At 48.2% G+C, this 20426-nt stretch overlaps 2 protein-coding genes across 2 annotated transcripts; one reads left to right on the top strand and one right to left on the bottom strand.

Moving 5' to 3' along the window:
• Positions 1–4004: 4004 nt before the first annotated feature.
• Positions 4005–5380, bottom strand: LOC119288224 (acetylserotonin O-methyltransferase 1-like). Its single transcript, XM_037567859.1, has 2 exons — positions 4545–5380; positions 4005–4425 (listed from the first exon to the last, which is right to left on the bottom strand). The coding sequence occupies exons 1-2, from the start codon at positions 5349–5351 to the stop codon at positions 4123–4125; spliced, it is 1110 nt and encodes a 369-aa protein (XP_037423756.1). The 5' UTR covers positions 5352–5380; the 3' UTR covers positions 4005–4122.
• An 8352-nt stretch (positions 5381–13732) lies between these two features.
• On the top strand, positions 13733–18577 carry LOC119288223 (cell division control protein 48 homolog C-like). The gene is made up of 10 exons (XM_037567858.1): positions 13733–14582; positions 15513–16126; positions 16303–16455; positions 16714–16830; positions 16917–17021; positions 17241–17306; positions 17415–17479; positions 17562–17763; positions 17942–18091; positions 18206–18577. Exons 1-10 carry the CDS (start codon positions 13748–13750, stop codon positions 18251–18253), a joined length of 2355 nt encoding a protein of 784 aa, XP_037423755.1. The 5' UTR covers positions 13733–13747; the 3' UTR covers positions 18254–18577.
• Positions 18578–20426: the final 1849 nt, after the last annotated feature.

Here is a 20426-nt window from a genome sequence, read left to right as displayed (position 1 = left end):
AGCATTCCCCATGCTTCAGTATATATTAAGTTAAGAGTGCACAGCGCAAAGCGTCTAAACCAACAGACAAGCCTATACATTATGGCTACTGCATTCTTCGCACAGCAAATGCCCTGTCCTGGCACCTACCAAGATCCTATTTTCATATGTGAAGCACAAGCTTATATGATACGTTCCTTTAGTTTATCACCTGAAATAACAAAAACGGACCTGGCATGAATTTCTTTTCTTCGTTAAAGCTTACAATTCTATTTCATTTTTGACATTTTAGTAGAATTTCTTCTGTGGTCAACAGATCCGATTGAAGCCACGAACATCTCGTAGTCAGGAACCAACTGTATGAGCGACACTCACGGTTACTGAAGTCCCGAGCTGCCCTTGGTAGCCGCAAGTAGCTCTGTTTTGGACCAACACCGTTAGCATTGGCCCACCTGCTTATGTGATATTAAAATTGACCCCAGGTTGTGGAATTGAATTTTACCTAAAATCTGGAGAGGCAACGACGGCATCACAGGAGTGGGAAGCAGAGTTTGAGCCATGGCCCATGACGTGGGATAGGAATGAGATACAGGGAGAATGATAGGGGGGGTTTGCCTAGGAATGAGGAAAGAAGGGAGGGTGTTTATTCTGAAAAGTGGTCGTCCGGCGCTAGGTCGAGGAGAAAGATGCGCTGGCACACGCGATTGTGGCCCCTGCCAAACTTCTCATTACAATTGAAGCAGAGGCCCAGGCGACGACGTTCCTCCATCTCCGTCTGTGACAGGCGTTTGATTTGGCGCCCTTCCGGCAGACTGGGGGCATGCTGGGGTGTGGCTGGTGGAGCCGGTACGGGGGGCGCGAGGCGTGGTCCGGGCATCGGCAGGATGCCCTTCTGCTGAAAACGCACCGGTGGCGCGGAGGTGAGCGCGCACTGGTCGCGCAGCTCCAATTTGCGGGCGAGGCTCATGGCGACGGCGAGGGACTGCGGGTTGTGGATTTTCACGTCGAGGCTGAGGGGTGGCTGGAGTCCTGCGGTGAAGATCTGAACCTTCTGTATCTCGGATAAGGTGCCTGCCCGGGGAAGGAGCGCCTCAAACCGCTCCTGGAAGTCGACGACGAACGTCGTGCGCTTGCACGCCATTAGTTCGCCCAGCGGGTTAGCGCGCAGAGGTGGCCCGAAGCGGAGATTGAGCAGCTCGGTGAAGCGGCGCCACGGAGGTGTGCCCTCGTCGCGCTGGACCTGCATATACCACAGTTGGGCAGTATCCTCGAGATTGTATGACGCCATCCACACCTTCTCCTCCTCGGTGATCCGTTGTTGATGGAACAAGGACTCGCATCTGTTGATGAATGCGAGAGGATCAGACTTGCCGTCGAACTTGGGGAAGTCCATCTTCTGAAACCGGGGCGGCCGATCATTGTGGTGCTGCCCATCATGGCCTCCATCAGCGCTCGACGAGGAGGAGGACTTGTCCTTCCGGAGTGCGGTGACGGACGACTGCAGGGACGCCACCATGGCGGTCAAGGCCTCGATCATCTTGGCCAGATCAGCGGTGGTTGGTTCTGCCATGCCGGAAGTGACCGAGGCGGCGGCGGATGGTGGCGATGTAGGGGAGCTTGGCGCGGACGCAGGGGTGGAGGCGGACTGCGGATGGAGCGTGGACGAGGAAGAGGATCGCCTGGAACCTGATACCAAGTTGTCAAGGGCCTCGGTGCCCAAGACAGCAGGACCTCGACTACGTAGTTTGTAGTCTCGGTTGATAGGAGCGCTAGGGTTTTTGCCTAACTGCTCAATGGCGCAGGAGAAGGGGGATTAGGAATAGAGGAAGAGGTAGGAGATAATGATTTCTTGCTTGCGTCCAAGGGTGCAGGTTACAGGATATATAAAGGCCTTGTGGGCTTCTAACAAACTAGGAAACTAACTATGCTTCTAACAAACTAGGAAACTAACTATTCCTGGACTCTAGGAACCAACGCAGGATCAGGACTCCTTGTCCCGATCATGCCTCGCAAGCCGTGGCCGGCCGCTGCTGCTCCTGGGCGCGCGACCCGCGCCTCTACGCAGCGCCCCACATGACATATTGACATTAGGATTTTCATTTTTAACAGAATTTTGGAGTCTGACGATGTACACGGTGATTTTTCCGGTTCAGTTTCAACACGTACAATGGAGCAGATTATTTTGCAGAGCATCAGCTAAAAGGAAAACCATTCAGACTACAACAAACATGAGCAGTACACATTCAGGAAGTATTGTGATTAAGGCACATCAGGAAATTGAATCGATCTAAGCTATCAGCCAAAGATCTTGCCACTGCCAACATGTAAAACATGTTATGCTTCTGCTTGGCCACTGTTAACCATTACTGATACTTAAGCACATGCAGTTATTGGTACACCAAGAAAGGAATCTAGCATTTGCTATTATCTGTTAATAGTAAACACGTGCCTTGACAATAGAGGAGTAGCTTCATGAACAGAAACTTGGACTGAAACCTCTGAATTAGCCCTATATGAAACTTGTGTTATTGCCTTAGAGCAGAAATGGAGATAATACAAGGAGTACTCAAAAATAAGGGTATGTGGTTCCGAAGCTGCAAGCATGCTTTGCCAAATTTCCTCTTCTCTAACTAACAAATAAATAATCTGTTGCCAGTTGTCTTCACAATGTTTGCAGGGCCCTTTGCTTCATGCTGTTTTCTTGCCTCTTTACTGGATCATGAAGCATATACTGCTTCGTTTTGCTTTTCCTAAAGATGATTTTCAACCTTTCAGGTTTTCATGGTAGTTAGATATTGACATTAAGATTTTCATTTTCGAAAGAATTTGGGGGTGTGACAGTTTGCATGGTGATTTTCTTGCCGCTTACAGTTTTGGCGCGTACAGCCGCAAGGCACATCGGCAGCATTCCCCATGCTTCAGTATATATTAAGTTAAGAGTGCACAGCGCAAAGCGTCTAAACCAACAGACAAGCCTATACATTATGGCTACTGCATTCTTCGCACAGCAAATGCCCTGTCCTGGCACCTACCAAGATCCTATTTTCATATGTGAAGCACAAGCTTATATGATACGTTCCTTTAGTTTATCACCTGAAATAACAAAAACGGACCTGGCATGAATTTCTTTTCTTCGTTAAAGCTTACAATTCTATTTCATTTTTGACATTTTAGTAGAATTTCTTCTGTGGTCAACAGATCCGATTGAAGCCACGAACATCTCGTAGTCAGGAACCAACTGTATGAGCGACACTCACGGTTACTGAAGTCCCGAGCTGCCCTTGGTAGCCGCAAGTAGCTCTGTTTTGGACCAACACCGTTAGCATTGGCCCACCTGCTTATGTGATATTAAAATTGACCCCAGGTTGTGGAATTGAATTTTACCTAAAATCTGGAGAGGCAACGACGGCATCACAGGAGTGGGAAGCAGAGTTTGAGCCATGGCCCATGACGTGGGATAGGAATGAGATACAGGGAGAATGATAGGGGGTTTTGCCTAGGAATGAGGAAAGAAGGGAGGGTGTTTATTCTGAAAAGTGGGCGCCGCCTAGCCAGCGACAGCCTCCCAGCGTGTATGGTGCCATTCTCTCGCAGGAGCCTCCCAGCACGTACGATCATACACGCTAGGACACCAATGAAAGGCACGTACACGCCTTATTTGCGTCCAATAAATATATATTTTTAAGAACCAATATATTAATTTAGTACATAGTCATACAATTATTTGTTACAAAATACGTCATAGCACTAGAAGCCCATCCCATTTGGACAACATGCGCACATTCGCGTCCGCATAATATGGTATGTTAGAAAGGCGATCCTCCATGAACATTTGGCAATTGAAGTTCACACTCAAATTCATCTGGGATGTAAGAAAGAAGTTGCATGCGTGCGTATACATGAATAGTAAGGTTGTAAAAAAAATGAACTCGTCGTTTGGGAGTATGGCCTGAGTATCGATGGAAGAAGCGACCACTACTTATACAGAGGAAAAATTAGTTAAGCACTTGCTTAATTTGTTTAAATAATGATGATACAATAATGGTACTAATAATATTATAAAGGTACCACGTACATACGTACAACAATATGCATAATACGTATAGATGTATGAACAGCATGCGTACTAATTATGATTTGTATTCAAGGGTAGACTTCAATAATTGAGCGAATTCCAGTCATCGGTGTAATCCTGTAGTCACTGAACCCAGCTTCATAGAAAATCTTGCTCCACTGATGCTCCTCTCGCTGGGTCCCGTCGATGTACATCATGAAGACATCAAACAAAACCTCCGTCTCCTTGGACACGGTTTGCTGTGACCCTGCAGTTCCGACCACCATATCCATGACTATCACCTTCCCTCCGGCGTCCCTTGTCGGAATGGCTTTCTTGCATTGGCGCAGTATCTTGACGCAATCTTCGTCTGCCCAATCGTGCAAAATCCACTGAAAACATTTCTTTTGTTAAATAAAGCCACAGTGCTAGCTGCTATGGTGAAATGGTCTCGGCTAACTGTATTTGTAGTTTGTACCTTCCTCGCAGAAAAAAAAAACTATGTTTGTACCTTGAGTAGAACGGTGTCCGCTGGTGGGATGTACTCAAACATGTCGCCGGCGATGAAGGTCAAATTGTCATCCGCAGGAGCCCCGGCGACGACGACAGGTAGGTCCAGCACGGTGCACTTTATGTGCGGGAATGCCTTGGCGATGGCCGCAGCAACGGTGCCATGGGCGCCACCGACGTCCACCAGTGAGCTGCGCACGGATCCGAAGACGCCGCTGTACTCTCTTAGAATGATCTCCATACTGAAGCGGCTGTCCGCGTCCAGACCGGCGTTGAACACGCGGTCATCGCCGGCGTCCTTTGCTATCATCTCCCACCGTGTACAGCCATGCGCCACCTCAAAGAGCGACGAGGCGGCGCTCTTTCCGTCGGTGAACCACTCGCGTATGCTGAAGAGAGCAGTGACGGGCACCGGGTTGACCAACACGCTCACGATAGGGGACAGGTCGCAGCGGCGTGGCCTCTCGCCGCCAACTCCGACGAGGAGGCCGGAAACCCTGGTGAGCTTGTACACGGTGGCGCCGCTAGCCTGGACATCGACGGAGAAGACACCAGAGGTGGTGAGCACGCGCATGAGCCGCTGGAGGTGGGAGACCTTCGTCCGGTGGATCCCTGTGTCGGCGGCAAGATCAGACAAGGTGGTGGCACCACCCCTGAGGTGTATGGCGTCGGCAATTCGCAGCTCGGTGGCCGCGCCGAGCGCCATGGACTTGATGTAGACGAAGCAGTGGTGGTAGAGCTCGAGCTGAGCTTGGAGCAACTCCTCGCTGCTCATGGTAATCTCGTCTTCTTGGACGTGCGACGCCATGGTCTGTTGAATGCTCGCCTTGTTTGGGTTGCCTTCTCATATAGAGGTGAAAGGTTGCGCTCTTGGACTTGGACAACAAATGCATCAATGCGATTGCTCTCTCGCATCTAACCGTGAGCCTGACATAAAGGATGTGATGTGACTTTCACGCAGGCATTAGAGCAACTCCGGCATATTCTTGTAAAAATCACAAACCTTTGAATAAACTGCTAATCTTCTATGTCTAAATAGCTAGCCTCCACAAACATATTTCTATAGATATACACACATGCCACTTCATCATGCAAACATGCATGAAAAGATTCACCTCAAAATGCAAACATGCATACGAGAAGGCCCACCTCACTAATTAGATATATTACGATAAATCATATGTAGTTTTAGTTTTACTTCCTATAATAATATTCGTTCAAATAATAAAATATTGTGAAAGTATATTGCAACCAACTTTCGGCGCAACACCCGCGGTATCATCTAGTATTAAGCATAGTTTTAAATAGCCAGCTATAGCTTCGCTATAGCCTGCTATGGCCTTTTCAGCACGGTGCCGCTAAATGGTCGCCTTCATAAATAGCCTACTATAGCCTGCTATAGCTCGCTTTAGCTCCGCTATAGCTGATTTGGAGGCCCGCCACTATTTTTTCATGGCTCTTTTGTAAAAACCATCTAGCCTTTTTATTTAGAGGAAGGAGGGGAAGGGTGTTATGGCAGTTGTGCACTCTTAAACTTGCCTAATGAAGCGTGTTGCTCCTCATGACCCACAACCGTCTTGGCCATTAATCAGTTGTGAGTGTTGCCCATGTAGTCCTTCATGTAAATATACTTGACAACATCACCCTCTTTGTTGAAAAGTTTCAACATGTTTTGGGAATCAAGGGATACACACGCAACACCCCCAACATCATCTAGGTTGGACTCCTCTTGAGCAACCATGGCTTTTCCATCTCTCTTCTTGAACTTGGAATTCATAGGGTTTGGCAACAACTTCTTGACAAAGTTCTTCTTAGGAAACCTTGGCTTGTGTTCTCTTTTCTGACAGGGACACGATTTGAAGAAATGTCTCATTTCTTCACAATCCTTGCAAGATCTCACTTCTTTTGGAATCTCGCCTTGTAAGCACCTCGGCTAAATTCTTCGCAAAGAGTGACATTTCATCATATGAGGCTCATTCATCTGAGTCAACATCTCACCACATTCTTCATCATCCTCTTCTTCTTCATCGTCACTAGGCTCCTCAACATACACACGTTTGGCCTTTAACACAAGGTTTGACTTTCATGACCCACCTTGCATGGCAAGATATCTTCTCCCATTGCTCTTGTGTTCTTCATACTACAAGAAGATAGGAAGCACATCAACGGGCATTAGTAGAAAACAGGGCTTTGGTTCGGGCCTGGCCAGCCCATTAGTCCCGGTTCTTCACGAACCGGGACCAATGGGGGGCATTAGACCCGGTTCATGAGCCCAGGGGGCCGGCCAGGGCCTCGTGGGCATTGGTCCCGGTTCGTCTGGATCCATTTGTCCCGGTTCTAGGCACGAACCGGGACTTATGGTCCACGCGCCTGGCCCATAGCCATTGGTACCGGTTCGTGCCATGAACCGGTATAGAAGAGGGGATTTAGTCCCGGATCATGGCACGAACCAGGACAAATAAGTTGCCTATATATACCCATCGCCGCGACAGAGCACTCTGTTTTTTCTGGCCGGCGAGGGGAGGGCATTTGGGTGCTCTAGCTCACCTCCTATGCACATGAGGTGTTCGATGAAACGTCCGAGCCACAGTAGTTAAGCTTTCTCCTCTCGAAGCTCGACCTCGGAGCTTCATTTTTCCCGAGATTTGTCTAGATTTAGCAGCCCGTCATGCCCCGTCCCCGTTTTCACTGCCGTTGATCGCCCGCGCCGATCTCGTCGCCAGCACCACCGTGGTAAGCCTCTTGTTCTTATCTTCTTTTTGATTTTCTTACTTTAGATAGAGACTTGTCTGATTTTCTTACTTTAGATAGATACTTGTTTGATTTTCTTACTTTTGACACACATAATTATATATAATGCACGCAGATGAACCGACAATGGACGTATGGTGACAGACACACCTCCGAGTACATTAAGGGCGTGCATAATTTTCTCGAAGTGGCTGACGCAAACAAGCATAATGGTTTTATGTGTTGTCCATGCCCTAAATGTGGGAATACGAAGTCTTACTCTGACCGGAAAATCCTTCACACCCACCTGCTTTACAAGGGTTTCATGCCACACTATAATGTTTGGACGAGGCACGGAGAAATAGGGGTTATGATGGAAGACGGCGAAGAAGGAGAGTACGATGACAACTATGTGCCCCCTGAATACGGTGATGCTGCAACGGGGGGAGCTGCAGAAGATCAAGAGGAACCAGACGATGTGCCCGATGATGCTGCAACGGGGGAAGCTACTGAAGATCAAGAGGAACCAGACGATGTGCCTGATGATGATGATCTCCGTCGGGTCATTGTCGATGCAAAGACGCAATGCGAAAGTCAAAAGGAGAAGCTGAAGTTCGATCGCATGTTAGACGATCACAAAAAAGGGTTGTACCCCAATTGCGAAGATGGCAACAAAAAATTGGGTATCATACTGGAATTGCCGCAGTGGAAGGCAGAGAATGTTGTGCCTGACAAAGGATTTGAGAAGCTACTGAAAATATTGAAGAAGAAGCTTCGAAAGGATAACGAATTACCCGACAGTACGTACGCAACAAAGAAGGTCGTATGCCCTCTAGGATTGGAGGTGCAGAAGATACATGCATGCCCTAATGACTGCATCCTCTACCGTGGTGCGTACAAGGATTTGAACGCATGCTCGGTATGCGGTGCATTGCGGTATAAGATCAGACGAGATGACCCTGGTGATGTTGACGGTGAACCCTGCATGAAGAGGAGGAATTTGACTTGCACGCGCTGCTGTTTGTAACCATCAATGATTGGCCCGCTCTTAGTAACCTTTCAGGACAGACAAACAAGGGATACCACGCATGCACGCACTGTTTTGCTGACACTGAAAGTATATACCTGGACTAATGCAGGAAGAATGTGTACCTGGGCCATCATCGATTTCTTCCGACCAACCATCAATGTCGAAAGAAAGGCAAGCATTTCAAAGGCGAGGCAGATCACCGGAAGAAGTCCGGCATGTGTACCGGTGATCACGTACTTGCTATGGTCAATGATTTACACGTAATCTTTGGAAAGGGTCCCGGTGGACTAGCTGTTCCGAGTGACGCTGGGGGACACGCACCCATGTGGAAGAAGAAATCTATTTTTTGGGACCTTCCCTACTGGAAAGACCTAGAGGTCCGCTCTTCGATCGACATGATGCACGTGAAGAAGAACCTTTGCGTGAACCTGCTAGGCTTCTTGGGCGTGTATGGGAAAACAAAAGATACAACTGAGGCACGGGAGGACCTGCAATGTTTGCACGACAAAGACGGCATGCCTCCAATGCAGTATGAAGGTCCTGCCAGCTACGCTCTTACCAAAGAAGAGAAGTTACTACACAGGATAACTTTTTCGACCATCCCACTATCCCTGCGACTCCAAGCTCTTGCCCGCGACGAGTAGATGTTCACTCCCTTGATGTAAGCTCCTGGAAAGTTGTACTCGAAACAAAGAACGTGGAAATGAGACGAGACCACTGGATCGAAAGCCAGGCCTGTGGTATGGTTACGACGGTTGGCTGGCTCCTGTGGTTGAGGTGGATGGGGCAGCTCCACCCACCTCCCGGTGGCAGGATTGCACACCACAAAATGGCAAGCGTCCTCTGTCCGAGGGGTCGCCTTGTTCTTCTTGTAGCGGCGGTAGAGAAGGAGGCCATTGCAGGCGTCCACCTGGGTGATGCTCTCGTCCTTGTTAGGGTGCAGGTAAGGGATGGCAGGGTCGAACGGGGCCACGACACCATAGACGTTGGCGAAGTGGTGGTGGATCCGATGATCGTTGCTGACGGCCATGTAGAGGAAGCCGGCGAGGGCTTGGGGCAGCTTCCTGCGGTTGGTGGGGTCGGTGATGAGGTGGCGCCAGCGCACGGCGACGCACTTGAATTGGTGGAGGGATCTGGCGGGGAGGCGGGAGAGGATCTCCAGGATGAGGTCGTCGGTGAGCAGGCTGGCCGCCATCGCCCCGGGATGGTCGTCTAGCCTCGGCTTGGTGTTCCTCTCGAAGGTCCCCTCCTTCTCCTCCTCCTCCATGGGAGGGCGTAGGCAGGCGGACACCGGGATCACGACGACTGCAGATGGAGAAAGGAAATTGTCGATCTGGCTGGGAAAAATCGACCCGGGTGGTGGTCGGTGATGGGTACCTGGGTTTAGGGCGACGTCGGCGACGGTCGATGGGGACGCCGGCGGCGGCGCTTGGCTTCTCCGAGGATGAGACCTCAAAATTTCAGTCTAGATTAGGCCGAGACCACGGGACGTCACGCAGTTTTCGTCCGAGCACTACTCAAATACTAGTAGAACTTTGTTTTTTTTTCTTTTTAAAAAGTGTGTTTCGTTTTCCAAGACATTAAACAGATTTATTATTATATATCCCAAAAAAAGACATAAAACGATGTTGAGAATCAGCAACCACTCCGCCGAAATGATGTGCAAAATACAATCTGGGGTTCATGCAACCAGACTTTGCATAGATTATTTGCTACCCCTTCGTTAGCTAACCCATGCGCGGCGCAGTTCGCCGTCCTCCTGATCCAAGCATGTTTCGCACCTCCTTGACCATTGGTCCCAATGTGGACAAATCGGTTTCCTCGTTCTGAAGTTTGCTAACCACCTCTTGGCAGTGCATCTCGATATGCAAGTTCGTGACGTTGAACTCCTCCGCTAATTGCACCGCCCTTTTGCATGCCTGGAGCTCCATCTTTGCTGGATCACCACCCATCGAATGGTAGTGGCATGCTCCTCCCAAGAAAGCTCCCTCATGGTTTCTGAAGACCACGCCAACGCCCCCCTTTTCCCCTCCTTTGGTGGTCGCTCCATCGACATTCGCCTTGACCCATCCTTCCTCCGGAGCGCTCCATCTCTGGACTGGAATCACTCGAGGAATTTTGCTGGCTTTGCCATTCACAGACTGCCACTCCTCCATTAGCCGGCGTACCATCCTAGCAATGTCCGCCGCCTCATCTATCTTCTTACCATCTCACGCATTATTCCGCGCGAACCACAAAGCATATAGATCCTGGACCATTATAGCTCGAGATAATATTGGGAATGCCAGATGGTGTGCGAGCACCACAGGGCACATGCCATGCAAAGGAGAGACTGCGCGAGACGGAAAATCCACCTAGTCATACCGCAACAAGCACCATCTTGGGCTTCATGTGTTTGCTACATGTCCCATGCTGCAATGCACACTCTACCATTAAATCCGGATTGGACGGCCGCAAAAACGGCCGACGCGCATGAATAATCAGTCGGTCGAGTACGAGCGTTCCATGTTGTAAATGAGATTTTACAAGGTCCTGTCTCCATTCCAAAGAAATTAAGGGACACTTCACAGAAACCCAAAACTTTTTAAAATACAAGCAAGTCTATTGAAAAATACATCTAAATTAAAATACCAAAATCATCTTGTGTGATATTTTATAAAATATATTTTTGTACTGTATGTATTTGGTGTTATGTAAATCTTAGCACATTTTTCAGTTACTTGGTCAAACTTAAACATAATTGACCTATGACGAACATAGAACTCTAATTAATTTGAAACGAAGGAGTAGAAGAGGGGGAGGTTCAAACTGCAAAATAACTCACTCGATGTCTTGTGGTGTAGTAATCACTGGAGCGACACTCCTACTTTTTTTGTGCTATTTTCTAGGAGCACATTGGCTCGATGAATTCGAGAAAGCATTCTTAGTGTTTTGGCTTCGTTTTTCCCCATATATAAGTATCCCTATTTATCTTATCTTACTTCTCTAAAGATCTGAGTTGGTGGTATTTAATTCACCACTCAAGTTAGTAGGAATTGGTTGTCAACCATTTCATGAAGAACATATGTTTTTTTCCAACCCATATATAATTTTTGAGATAATAATTTTCATTCTGCACAGAGTCATTCTTTATGTTGGACTTCTATAGAAATATTTCCTTTCCTTCACTCTTTCTCAGGCCTCATATTTTCGCTTCCTTTGAGAAGTCCAATCTTTCTCAGGCCTCATATGTTGGACTTCTATAGTTTAATTTTTAGTATTTTTTTCCCGAAAGACTTCATCTCTTCCACTATCTCCCAACCAAACAACTCCTATTATTAATTCCCACATTTTCACTTCTCATAGCTATTAAGGGCCTCTTTGTTTCACGGGATTCTAATATATATATACAGAAATAGGAAAGTATATATAGAATTGGAATGGCATATCCACTTATCCTAGAGGATTATCAAGGAGCGTTTGATGCTGGATTGGACTGACTTCCTTCCCATGATCGCGAAGGTTGACAAGTACCTGGCTGGATGGAGGGCTTGTCTCCTCTCCCCGGCCGAGCGTTTGGTCCTGATCAACGCTGTTCTTGACGCCCTCCCCACTTACGCCATGGCGGCGATGATGCTCCCGCGGGCGGTGATCAAGGAGCTCGACTCGCTCCGGAGGGCCTTCCTCTGGAATGCGGCCGAACGCGCCTCTGGAGCGCAATGCCTGGTGGCTTGGGAGCGCGTTTGCAGAACCAAGGCGGAGGGTGGGCTGGGCGTCCGAGACCTAGCCACGCAGAATCAATGTCTTATGCTTAAGATGCTGCACCAGCTCCACACAGCTTCCTCGTCCTCGAGATGGGTCCTGTGGGTGTGGGCGGAGCTCGACGGCCGCTCCCTTCTCTCGCCAACGGCCATCAGGAGCGCGGGGGAGCACAAAAAGGCGCTGGCGCGGCTGCTCCCGTTGTACCGCGGGATCACCAGGGTGGCGGTGCGTGATGGGAGGCGGACGTCCTTCTGGCTCAACTCCTGGCTCCCGTGTGGGCCTCTCGCCGTGGCCCTCCCGGTGCTGCACTCACACACGACGGCGAAGGAGGCCACGTGTGGCAGGTGCGTGCGCGCGGACTGGACAGTGTGTTGGTGCCCAGGCTTACCACTGTCGGCGCCGCAGAGCGGGCTACCCTTCTGGCCCTGATCGATGACAATGCTCCGAGCCCCGGCGACGATGAGCACAGATCGATGTTGTGCTCGGGCGCACGTGGGAGCCTCGTGACGGCGGCCGTCTACGCCCTGGAGAGATTCGGCGACGTGCAGGCGTCATTCGCGGCGTTCCTCTGGGGATGCGCCGCTCCCTCCCGCGTTCGCTTCTTTGGGTGGCTCCTAGTCCAACGACGGGTCAACACAAGAGACGTCTTGCTGCGGAAAACCATCGTCACGACGGAGCGGGCTGCTTGTCATGTCTGTTCATGCGGTCTGGAGACGGCGGATCACATGGTGTTTGAGTGCCCTTTCGCCCGATCATTTTCGCGGGCTGTGGGGGTTGACGTGGTCGACAAAGGCTATCAGGTGGGCGCGCTCCAGACTCTCGACGTTCAGGGGGTGGTCGGAGATACTGCCTGCGCCACATTCACTCTCCTGTGCTGCTGGCAGCTATGGAAGCACATGAACGCCGTTGTCTTCCGTGGGGCGGTGCCCTCCCTCGCCCGTCTTCTCGCATGCTGTAGGGAGGATTCGGCCCTGTGGCGAGGATGCCTGAAAGTAGATGAACGGGCGTGCGTCGACAGATGGTTGCAGGTGTTCTCGCATCCTGGGAGGTAGCCAGTGCTATGATTTGTGGATTGTGTAATCCTCCCCCCTCTCTCTCTCTGTAAAACTTGCTGTCCCCCCTCCGGGGGTGTGAATCAATAGAAAAGAAAAATTCAGGTGGAGGGCTTTGCCCTCCCCCGGTGACCTTAAAAAAAAGGAGCGTTTGATGCCACATGAAAAACAAAGGAATGGTGAAAAGAGGTCGGAGTGGATGTTAGATTTCCTATAAATTGCAGTGCAAAAGATTCCGTAGGAAAAATTCCTATGGGATATAATCGTATGAATCAAGGACCAATGTAGGCAAAATTCCTAAGAATTTCAATACTCCAAAAATCCCGTACAATTACCCTAAAAAAAATTCCTGTACAATTTGCTTGAATCAAAGGAGCCCTAGCTCACATGTCACCACATAATAAAAACTTAAAAATGAAAAGTTGCGCCATTCTTGCTTCCGAGTCCCTGTGCCGCAAAGAAGTTCTCAATCAAGTACAAAAAGGTCCACAGTGGTATTTTGCCAAAAGGGATGGGGCTTTTGATGATAATATTGTCCCTTCGACATCACAGCTCCGTCTCCTCCTCCCCCTTGGCCGCGCCAGCCAGACCACCCCCGAGCCTCCCCATCCCAAACCCTAGCCGCCGCCGCCGCCGACGACGACGACGACGATGGCGAAGCGCCCGCGCAACTTCCGGGCGGTGCGGTCCAACTCCTTCGAGTCCTACCTGCGGCGGGTCATATCCGAGGCCGGGCTCGCCGTGCCGGGCTGCTGCGCCGACGACGTCGCCGCCGCGCTCCGCTCCCGCCACCCGGACCTGCGCCGCAAGCAGCACGCCCCGCTCGTCGCCGCCGTCCGCCGCGCCCTCCTCACCGTCCCCCTCGCCCCCGCCCCCGGCGCCGAGGCCTCCGACTCCGACTCCGACATGGACTCCCGCGCCTCCTCCCCCTCCTCCCGCCGCCGCCACCGCAGCCACGACGCCCACGCCACCGCCTCCTCCTCCACCTCCTACTCCGAGCGCGACGACGACGCCCGCGCCCCCTCGCCTCCCCCCGCCTTCGACGTCACCAAGGCCATGCTCCGCACGCGCTACGCCTCCCTCACGCCCCGGAAGGAGCCCGCCGCTGCGGCCGCCAGCCAGCAGCTCGAGATCGAGCTCAACGCGGAGAAGCCCCGCCGGCGCGTCACGACCGATGGCGGCGGTGGCGGTGACCCCAAGCAGGAGGCAGGGGCCAGCGAAGGAGGGGGCGGCGGAGGGGCCAAGGGGCCCAGGTTTTCTGATCTCGGGGGGATGGAGTCCGTGATTGACGAGCTGATGATGGAGGTTGTGGTTCCCCTGTGCCACCCGGAGCTGCCGCTGCGGCTTGGGGTTCGGCCTGTGGCGGGGATTCTGCTGCACGGGCCGCCGGGCTGCGGGAAAACCACTCTCGCCCACGCAATTGCCAATGAGACCGGCGTGCCATTCTACAAGATATCGGCGCCGGAAGTCGTATCTGGGGTCTCTGGTATGCTATCTGATTCCTTGCACTAGTATTTGCAGAAGTTCTGAAGCTTTGTGTATGCATATGAAAATTAATTTGACATCATGTATCATTCTTCAAACAAGTGAAATGCAACAGTATTTAAGGAATAAGGAGTGATGATTTTGCAAATGTTTCTCTTGGGGTTCAACTTGCAGAATACCACAGCCCATCCTCAGTCAATGTGCAAAATTTATACATACGTGCTAACCAATGAACTCTATAGACGTTAGTATTGTGTAATGCAAGCTCCTTAGTGAAATTGGAACTGCTGACACATGAATAGCTATCTTTAATTCAGTTAGTTATCTTATATTAAGTATTGTGTGCAAGTGATCTTTAATTCAGTTAGATATCTTATATGTTCTATTGTGAAATTGGTTTTTGCTGGTTTGAATGATTGAACTTAGTGGTGGTAGTGAAGCTCCCTCAAAAGAAAAAAAGTTGTGGAAGTGAAGCACCTGGCCAAGCTTTGCTTTATGCATTGCCATTTGGCAATAGTTGGACAGATATTTCTCAAGAACTATATAGTGTTCATCAGAGCATTTTACTTAAAGAGGCAGTGCAAGGTTTAGATACATGGTGATGGATCCATCTTCCTACCCGTCATGATTAAGTACAGATAATTTTTCAGAGGTGCTTTGATGCTCTCCTGGGAAGTGAGGATTTTTGTGTGTGTGTGCGCATATCAATAGGGTATAATTTGCAACAATCCACTACCCAAGTACTAGTGAAGTAATAACAATACTGCTTCATGATCTGAGTGTGAAATTTACACTTACGGAGTTCATACATCCACTGTTCTAGTTGTTTCTCATTTGTCTTCAATAGTTTTATATTCAGCTCTGCTACTAGATAGATTTTATCTGTCAGACCAATTTAGAAGTTCGCCTCATAGCCCTTGTACTCGTGCAGGAGCTTCTGAGGAAAATATCAGAGTCTTGTTTAAGAAGGCATACAGAACTGCTCCCTCAATTGTATTTATAGATGAGATAGATGCAATTGCATCCAAGAGGGAGAATTTGCAACGTGAAATGGAGCGGCGGATAGTTACACAGTTAATGACATGCATGGATGAATTCCACCAGAATGTTGGATCAGATGGTGGTGACTTGGACTCGCAATCATCTGAAAAGAAGCCTGGCTATGTCATTGTCATTGGAGCTACCAATAGGCCTGATGCTGTTGACCAGGCGCTTCGGAGACCAGGGAGGTTTGATCGAGAAATATCTCTTGGTGTTCCAGATGAGATTGGACGGAAACAGATTTTGAAGATGCTTACTCAGAACCTAACATTGGAGAAAGACCAATTTGACCTGTTCAAGATAGCACGGGCTACACCAGGATTTGTTGGCGCAGACTTGAAGGCATTAGTAGATAAAGCAGGGAATCTTGCAATGAAGAGAATAATTGTTGAAAGAAAAAAACAGAGTGGTGGGGGTGATCTAAACAACAAGCAGGACTGGTGGAGACATCCTTGGAGTGAAGGTGAGATGGATAGCCTATGTATCACTATGGATGACTTTGAGGTAAGCCATATGTGGTCATTTTTTCTTTCTTCTATTAACCACCTGCTGTCTGATCATACATTATATTGTTTTCATTGTCTGTTGTCTGCCATATTTCCTGTCCTTTTGTCCTCGGCTATTAGCTTTTTAGTAGCGCGTTCCATCTTTGACACGCTTTCTTACTTCAATCCCTGAAGGAAGCAGCCACAATGGTTCAACCATCATTGAGAAGGGAAGGATTTTCTTCTGTGCCTGATGTCACATGGGGAGATGTTGGAGGTCTGGATTTGTTAAAGAAAGAATTTGACCGGTGCATTGTTCGTTGTATCAAGCACCCTGAAGTTTATAAGGTAATCACATGGGCTGTGTTCTACACTACATTCTTCTGTCTGTTACGTGTTATCTGTGGGTCATCATAGTAATTCACAGCTTAAAAGTTTAAGCTACTTCTGAATTCGTACTGAAGGTAGTTCATAGACATCTGTGGCTCATATTTGGATTTTATAAGCTGTAGTACTTCATTGAGTGCTTTAAATACTTAATTTTTTCACCTGGAAAAAATTACTTAATTTTGTCATCAAGTTCTCTTTTGTTGTCTGCCTTTCAAGGACTTTGGAGTGAACATGCAAGCTGGGTTTTTGCTGTTTGGACCTCCAGGCTGTGGGAAAACACTAATAGCAAAAGCAGTTGCACATGATGCAGGGGCAAATTTTATTCACATTAAGGTAATTGATTACATTTCCGTATTTTTACTTCACTAATTTCTACTGTATATAGACTGCTAAGATGTTCCTTTTTTCTGGAACTTTAGGGGCCTGAGCTACTGAACAAGTATGTTGGGGAGAGTGAATCAGAAGTAAGGAAAATATTCACCCGTGCAAGGATTAACTCCCCATGCATCCTATTTTTTGACGAGGTATTTTTTTTTGTTTAGCTGTTTGCCTATTGTGTATTTATTCTTTTGAGGAACATTGGGTAGTTGCTTAGAACAATTGTGAATACTTGGTAGCAAGTTGCTGCAAGTAGTCAAGCAACTTGCAGCAAGTAGTCAAGCAACTTGCACCTGTTGGGTGTGAAAATGCTTTTCCAATTATACCGTGCTCAAGTGAAGTGTTTGTTCCATGTGATTTGGCAGATAGATGCTCTGACAACAAAGAGAGGGAAAGAGGGAGGATGGGTTGTTGAACGTCTCCTAAACCAGGTTTGAACATTGTCTTGGTCACCTGTGTTTGCAAGACAGAGATTCTCTGACACTTCTTTTTCTCTCTTTGTTCCGTGTTAATCAAAAATCAAAATGCTCTGCTTGCAGTTACTTGTTGAACTCGACGGCGCTGATCAGCGTCATGGTGTTTATGTCATTGGAGCCACGAACAGGTACTGTCAGCTACTGATTGCTTCTTTGTGCATGCTTATACCTGAGTGGGAGGTTGATGCCACTGCTTTATTTCTGGTGCAGAATTGATGTTATAGATGAGGCTGTCCTACGGCCTGGCAGATTTGGGAAGAAACACTTTGTACCTTTACCTGGTGCTGATGAGCGGGTTGCGATATTGAAAGCACATACTGAAAAAAAAACTCTTTCGGTAGATGTTGATTTGAACGCAATTGCACGTCGAGAGGAGTGCAATAATCTTACTGGTGCTGACCTGGCATCATTGGTAAGCTTTCTGATTCTTCCTCAAGGAGTTCCCCTGCTGTTTGAGTTACTTTGCTTTGCTTTTGTTTGGGTGATGCTTTCCAAGCTCAACTGAATATCTGGATCAATAGAAGTGGCCATGTTGCATAAGGAAGGTGCTAAATGGAACTAACCTATTTGAGCATGCCGTCCTTGTTCAGGTGAACGAAGCAGCCATGGCAGCATTGGAAGAGAGGTGCGAATTCCTGGCAAAAGGGGACTCATCAATGAGTACCGACTTGACTAACAAGATAAAACTGCGGCACTTCGAGCATGCTCTGTCTAAAGTAAAGCCCTCGGTATCAGAACAGGTACAGTAAAAATGCCAACAACAGATTGATCTTATGATAATACTTCACTGTGGTTTCACTGGTATATATAATATATACCACGAGCTTTACATCTCTTGCTATTCTTGGTTGCAGCAAAGGAAGCACTTCGACGCATTGTCGAAGAAATATTCGGCCAACTAAACCGCCGTCGTGCTTACAAGGACCATACTGCAGTTTTGTTGTTTTGCTTTTGCGCATACGACAGCTCAGCGTAGAGATTGCGCGGGCGGCTCTCTACACTGAAGCTATACAATTTTGGTAGCGAGGAACTTTTTTTCGGTGTTTGGAAAATATGAACTCATTATGCTTGTTGTACGGCTACGACTGGTGCTTGATGAATCAGTCCCTTTGTAATGTTTCGGAACACGAAGAAACTTTGCATGAACTGTGAACTTTTTTTATCAGTGCGCAATTCTATCTCATTGGAACCTGATGCTAAGGCTCAGTCGGGCCTTTTTGTCGATAGACGGAATGAGCTATGTGCATGATGTTCATGATTTTGGTGCCTACGTTAAAATTGTTCTAGCGTTGTTGTGTATGATGCTATTGTGCATGAAGCATGTCTGTTCCTGGATATTCAATTCGGTGCCTAGGCTTATCAGCATCTGGTGAACAGTAAATTAAAAAATATATATTAAGAATATTCAAAATTTCTGATTTTTGATGTTCTAGTGCGTGATGTTTCTAGTGCGTGATGTCCGTGCCAAACTTCAGCTTGTTCGGACATATGAGGAGCTCATGTCAAAAAACACAAAATGGATCAAAACCGTATTGGTCAAACAGTGTGTCAACAGAAAAAGGTCTTTTTTTTCTTTTTTGCTAAGAGCTACTGAAATGTCCAAACTTCATGAAATTTGACACGGACTTCGCGCATACGAGTATCTAGCATCACAATTTTTTTTTTTTAGTTTTTAACCTATTTTAAACGAAATTTACTTCACCCATGGGTGCAGATGCACATAAGATCCAAAACGCCGCATCTGTCTGTTCCATCTTTCTTTGCCTTGAAGCCCTTTTTTTTAGAGAAGGCACTTAGAGGACATCTTACAACTGAAAATTATCAATTGAAGATGTCTTCTTCCTTTGATTGTACGTCACCTGTTGGAGGGGAAAAGACACCAAATCGGCAATAGAGAAAGGGACACCTCGAAATGTCTTCGCCATACGAGGCTTTGACAACCACAAGTCACTCGCTACCAGAAACGAGATCTACTAATGCCGAAGGAATATCGGTTGGAGCATCACCCCATGCAAACGCAGACTTGCAATTCTTTATCACCAGTTCACATGGTTGGAGAAACCGAACCATGCCAGAGAAGAACTCAAAAAGAGGGGTCCGCCGCACAAGACCCGGTCAGCTGCTTCCCTTGATTGATACACCCATTGTCAATATGTGAATAGAGCCAACAAATGTGGAAGAACCTACCCTCACATGCCTTTGTCGGCACTTGATTAGACACCATCGAGGTAGAGGCCAGAGAGACTTTATTCAAACGCGGCATCGTCACCAAGAAAACAAAAACCTCGAGGAAACAAGGACTAAGAAAAACAAAAGGCTCCTCTAACCACCGCCGAACAGGAGATAGGAGGGGGACCCAGGTGATGTGTGGGGTACCTTGGTGACAATTAGGGTTATAGAAAGGAGAAAGAGTGTAAAGAACTCGTATCCGCCGAGGGAAGACCCCCCTGCACCCTTTTTAGATTTTGAGAATCCCCAAGAATGTGGGGCATGGCCGCTCAACCTCTCAAGAAGGATCTTTTCAGATAGATCCAACTCTTCCTCATTCATGGCTCTGACTTCTCCACCAGCAAATGACAACAATCTCCTCACATCTCAATCTCCGAAAGCGTTTTTCTTATCCAGCTAATATCCCCCCAATGGAGGACAATGCTGACGTCAATGTGCTTATCATTTGGTCTCCTCGGGTCCTTCAATATTAAAATATTTAGTTGGCTTCACTTCCGTGCACGATCAACTCAAGGCCAACTTGTTCCATGAGAACATTGCTAATGACACCGTATGCCCTAGGTGCTCCGCCGACGTCAAAGACACATCTGCCATCTTCTTAGAGCGCCCTTGTGCCACCTGGGGAATGCTTGGTCTTAGAGCATGACCAATGCATAGCCCAGGGTGATGCCCCCGTATGCTACATAGGATTGGATGTAGCTTCGGATGGTGTAGCGGGATACTAAGCAGGAGCGGGTGTTTGGAAATAAAAAAATGTGGTCCGATGCAAAAAGCTTAAAAGTTAGAGTGGAAAATAGAGATGCATGTGTACCGGAGTCTCTATTTTCTTTTCCTTGATAAGGCCCA

This window comes from Triticum dicoccoides, chromosome 4A (assembly GCF_002162155.2).
Source record: "Triticum dicoccoides isolate Atlit2015 ecotype Zavitan chromosome 4A, WEW_v2.0, whole genome shotgun sequence".
In the NCBI taxonomy this organism is placed as follows: domain Eukaryota; kingdom Viridiplantae; phylum Streptophyta; class Magnoliopsida; order Poales; family Poaceae; genus Triticum; species Triticum dicoccoides.
The sequence above is the reverse complement of the archived record's forward strand: the minus strand, read 5'-3'. Positions and strand labels throughout refer to the sequence as shown.

What these genes read in the sequence shown, in the direction of transcription:
- LOC119288224 (XM_037567859.1), bottom strand. Translation starts at nt 5,351, where the DNA reads ATGGCGTCGCACGTCCAAGAAGACGAGATTACCATGAGCAGCGAGGAG. An exon ending in CGGACACCGTTCTACTCAAG is followed by an intron (nt 4,426 to 4,544) that starts GTACAAACATAG and finishes AAATGTTTTCAG; the next exon opens with TGGATTTTGCACGATTGGGC.
- LOC119288223 (XM_037567858.1), top strand. Translation starts at nt 13,748, where the DNA reads ATGGCGAAGCGCCCGCGCAACTTCCGGGCGGTGCGGTCCAACTCCTTC. An exon ending in AGCACCCTGAAGTTTATAAG is followed by an intron (nt 16,456 to 16,713) that starts GTAATCACATGG and finishes CTGCCTTTCAAG; the next exon opens with GACTTTGGAGTGAACATGCA. An exon ending in AGCCCTCGGTATCAGAACAG is followed by an intron (nt 18,092 to 18,205) that starts GTACAGTAAAAA and finishes TCTTGGTTGCAG; the next exon opens with CAAAGGAAGCACTTCGACGC.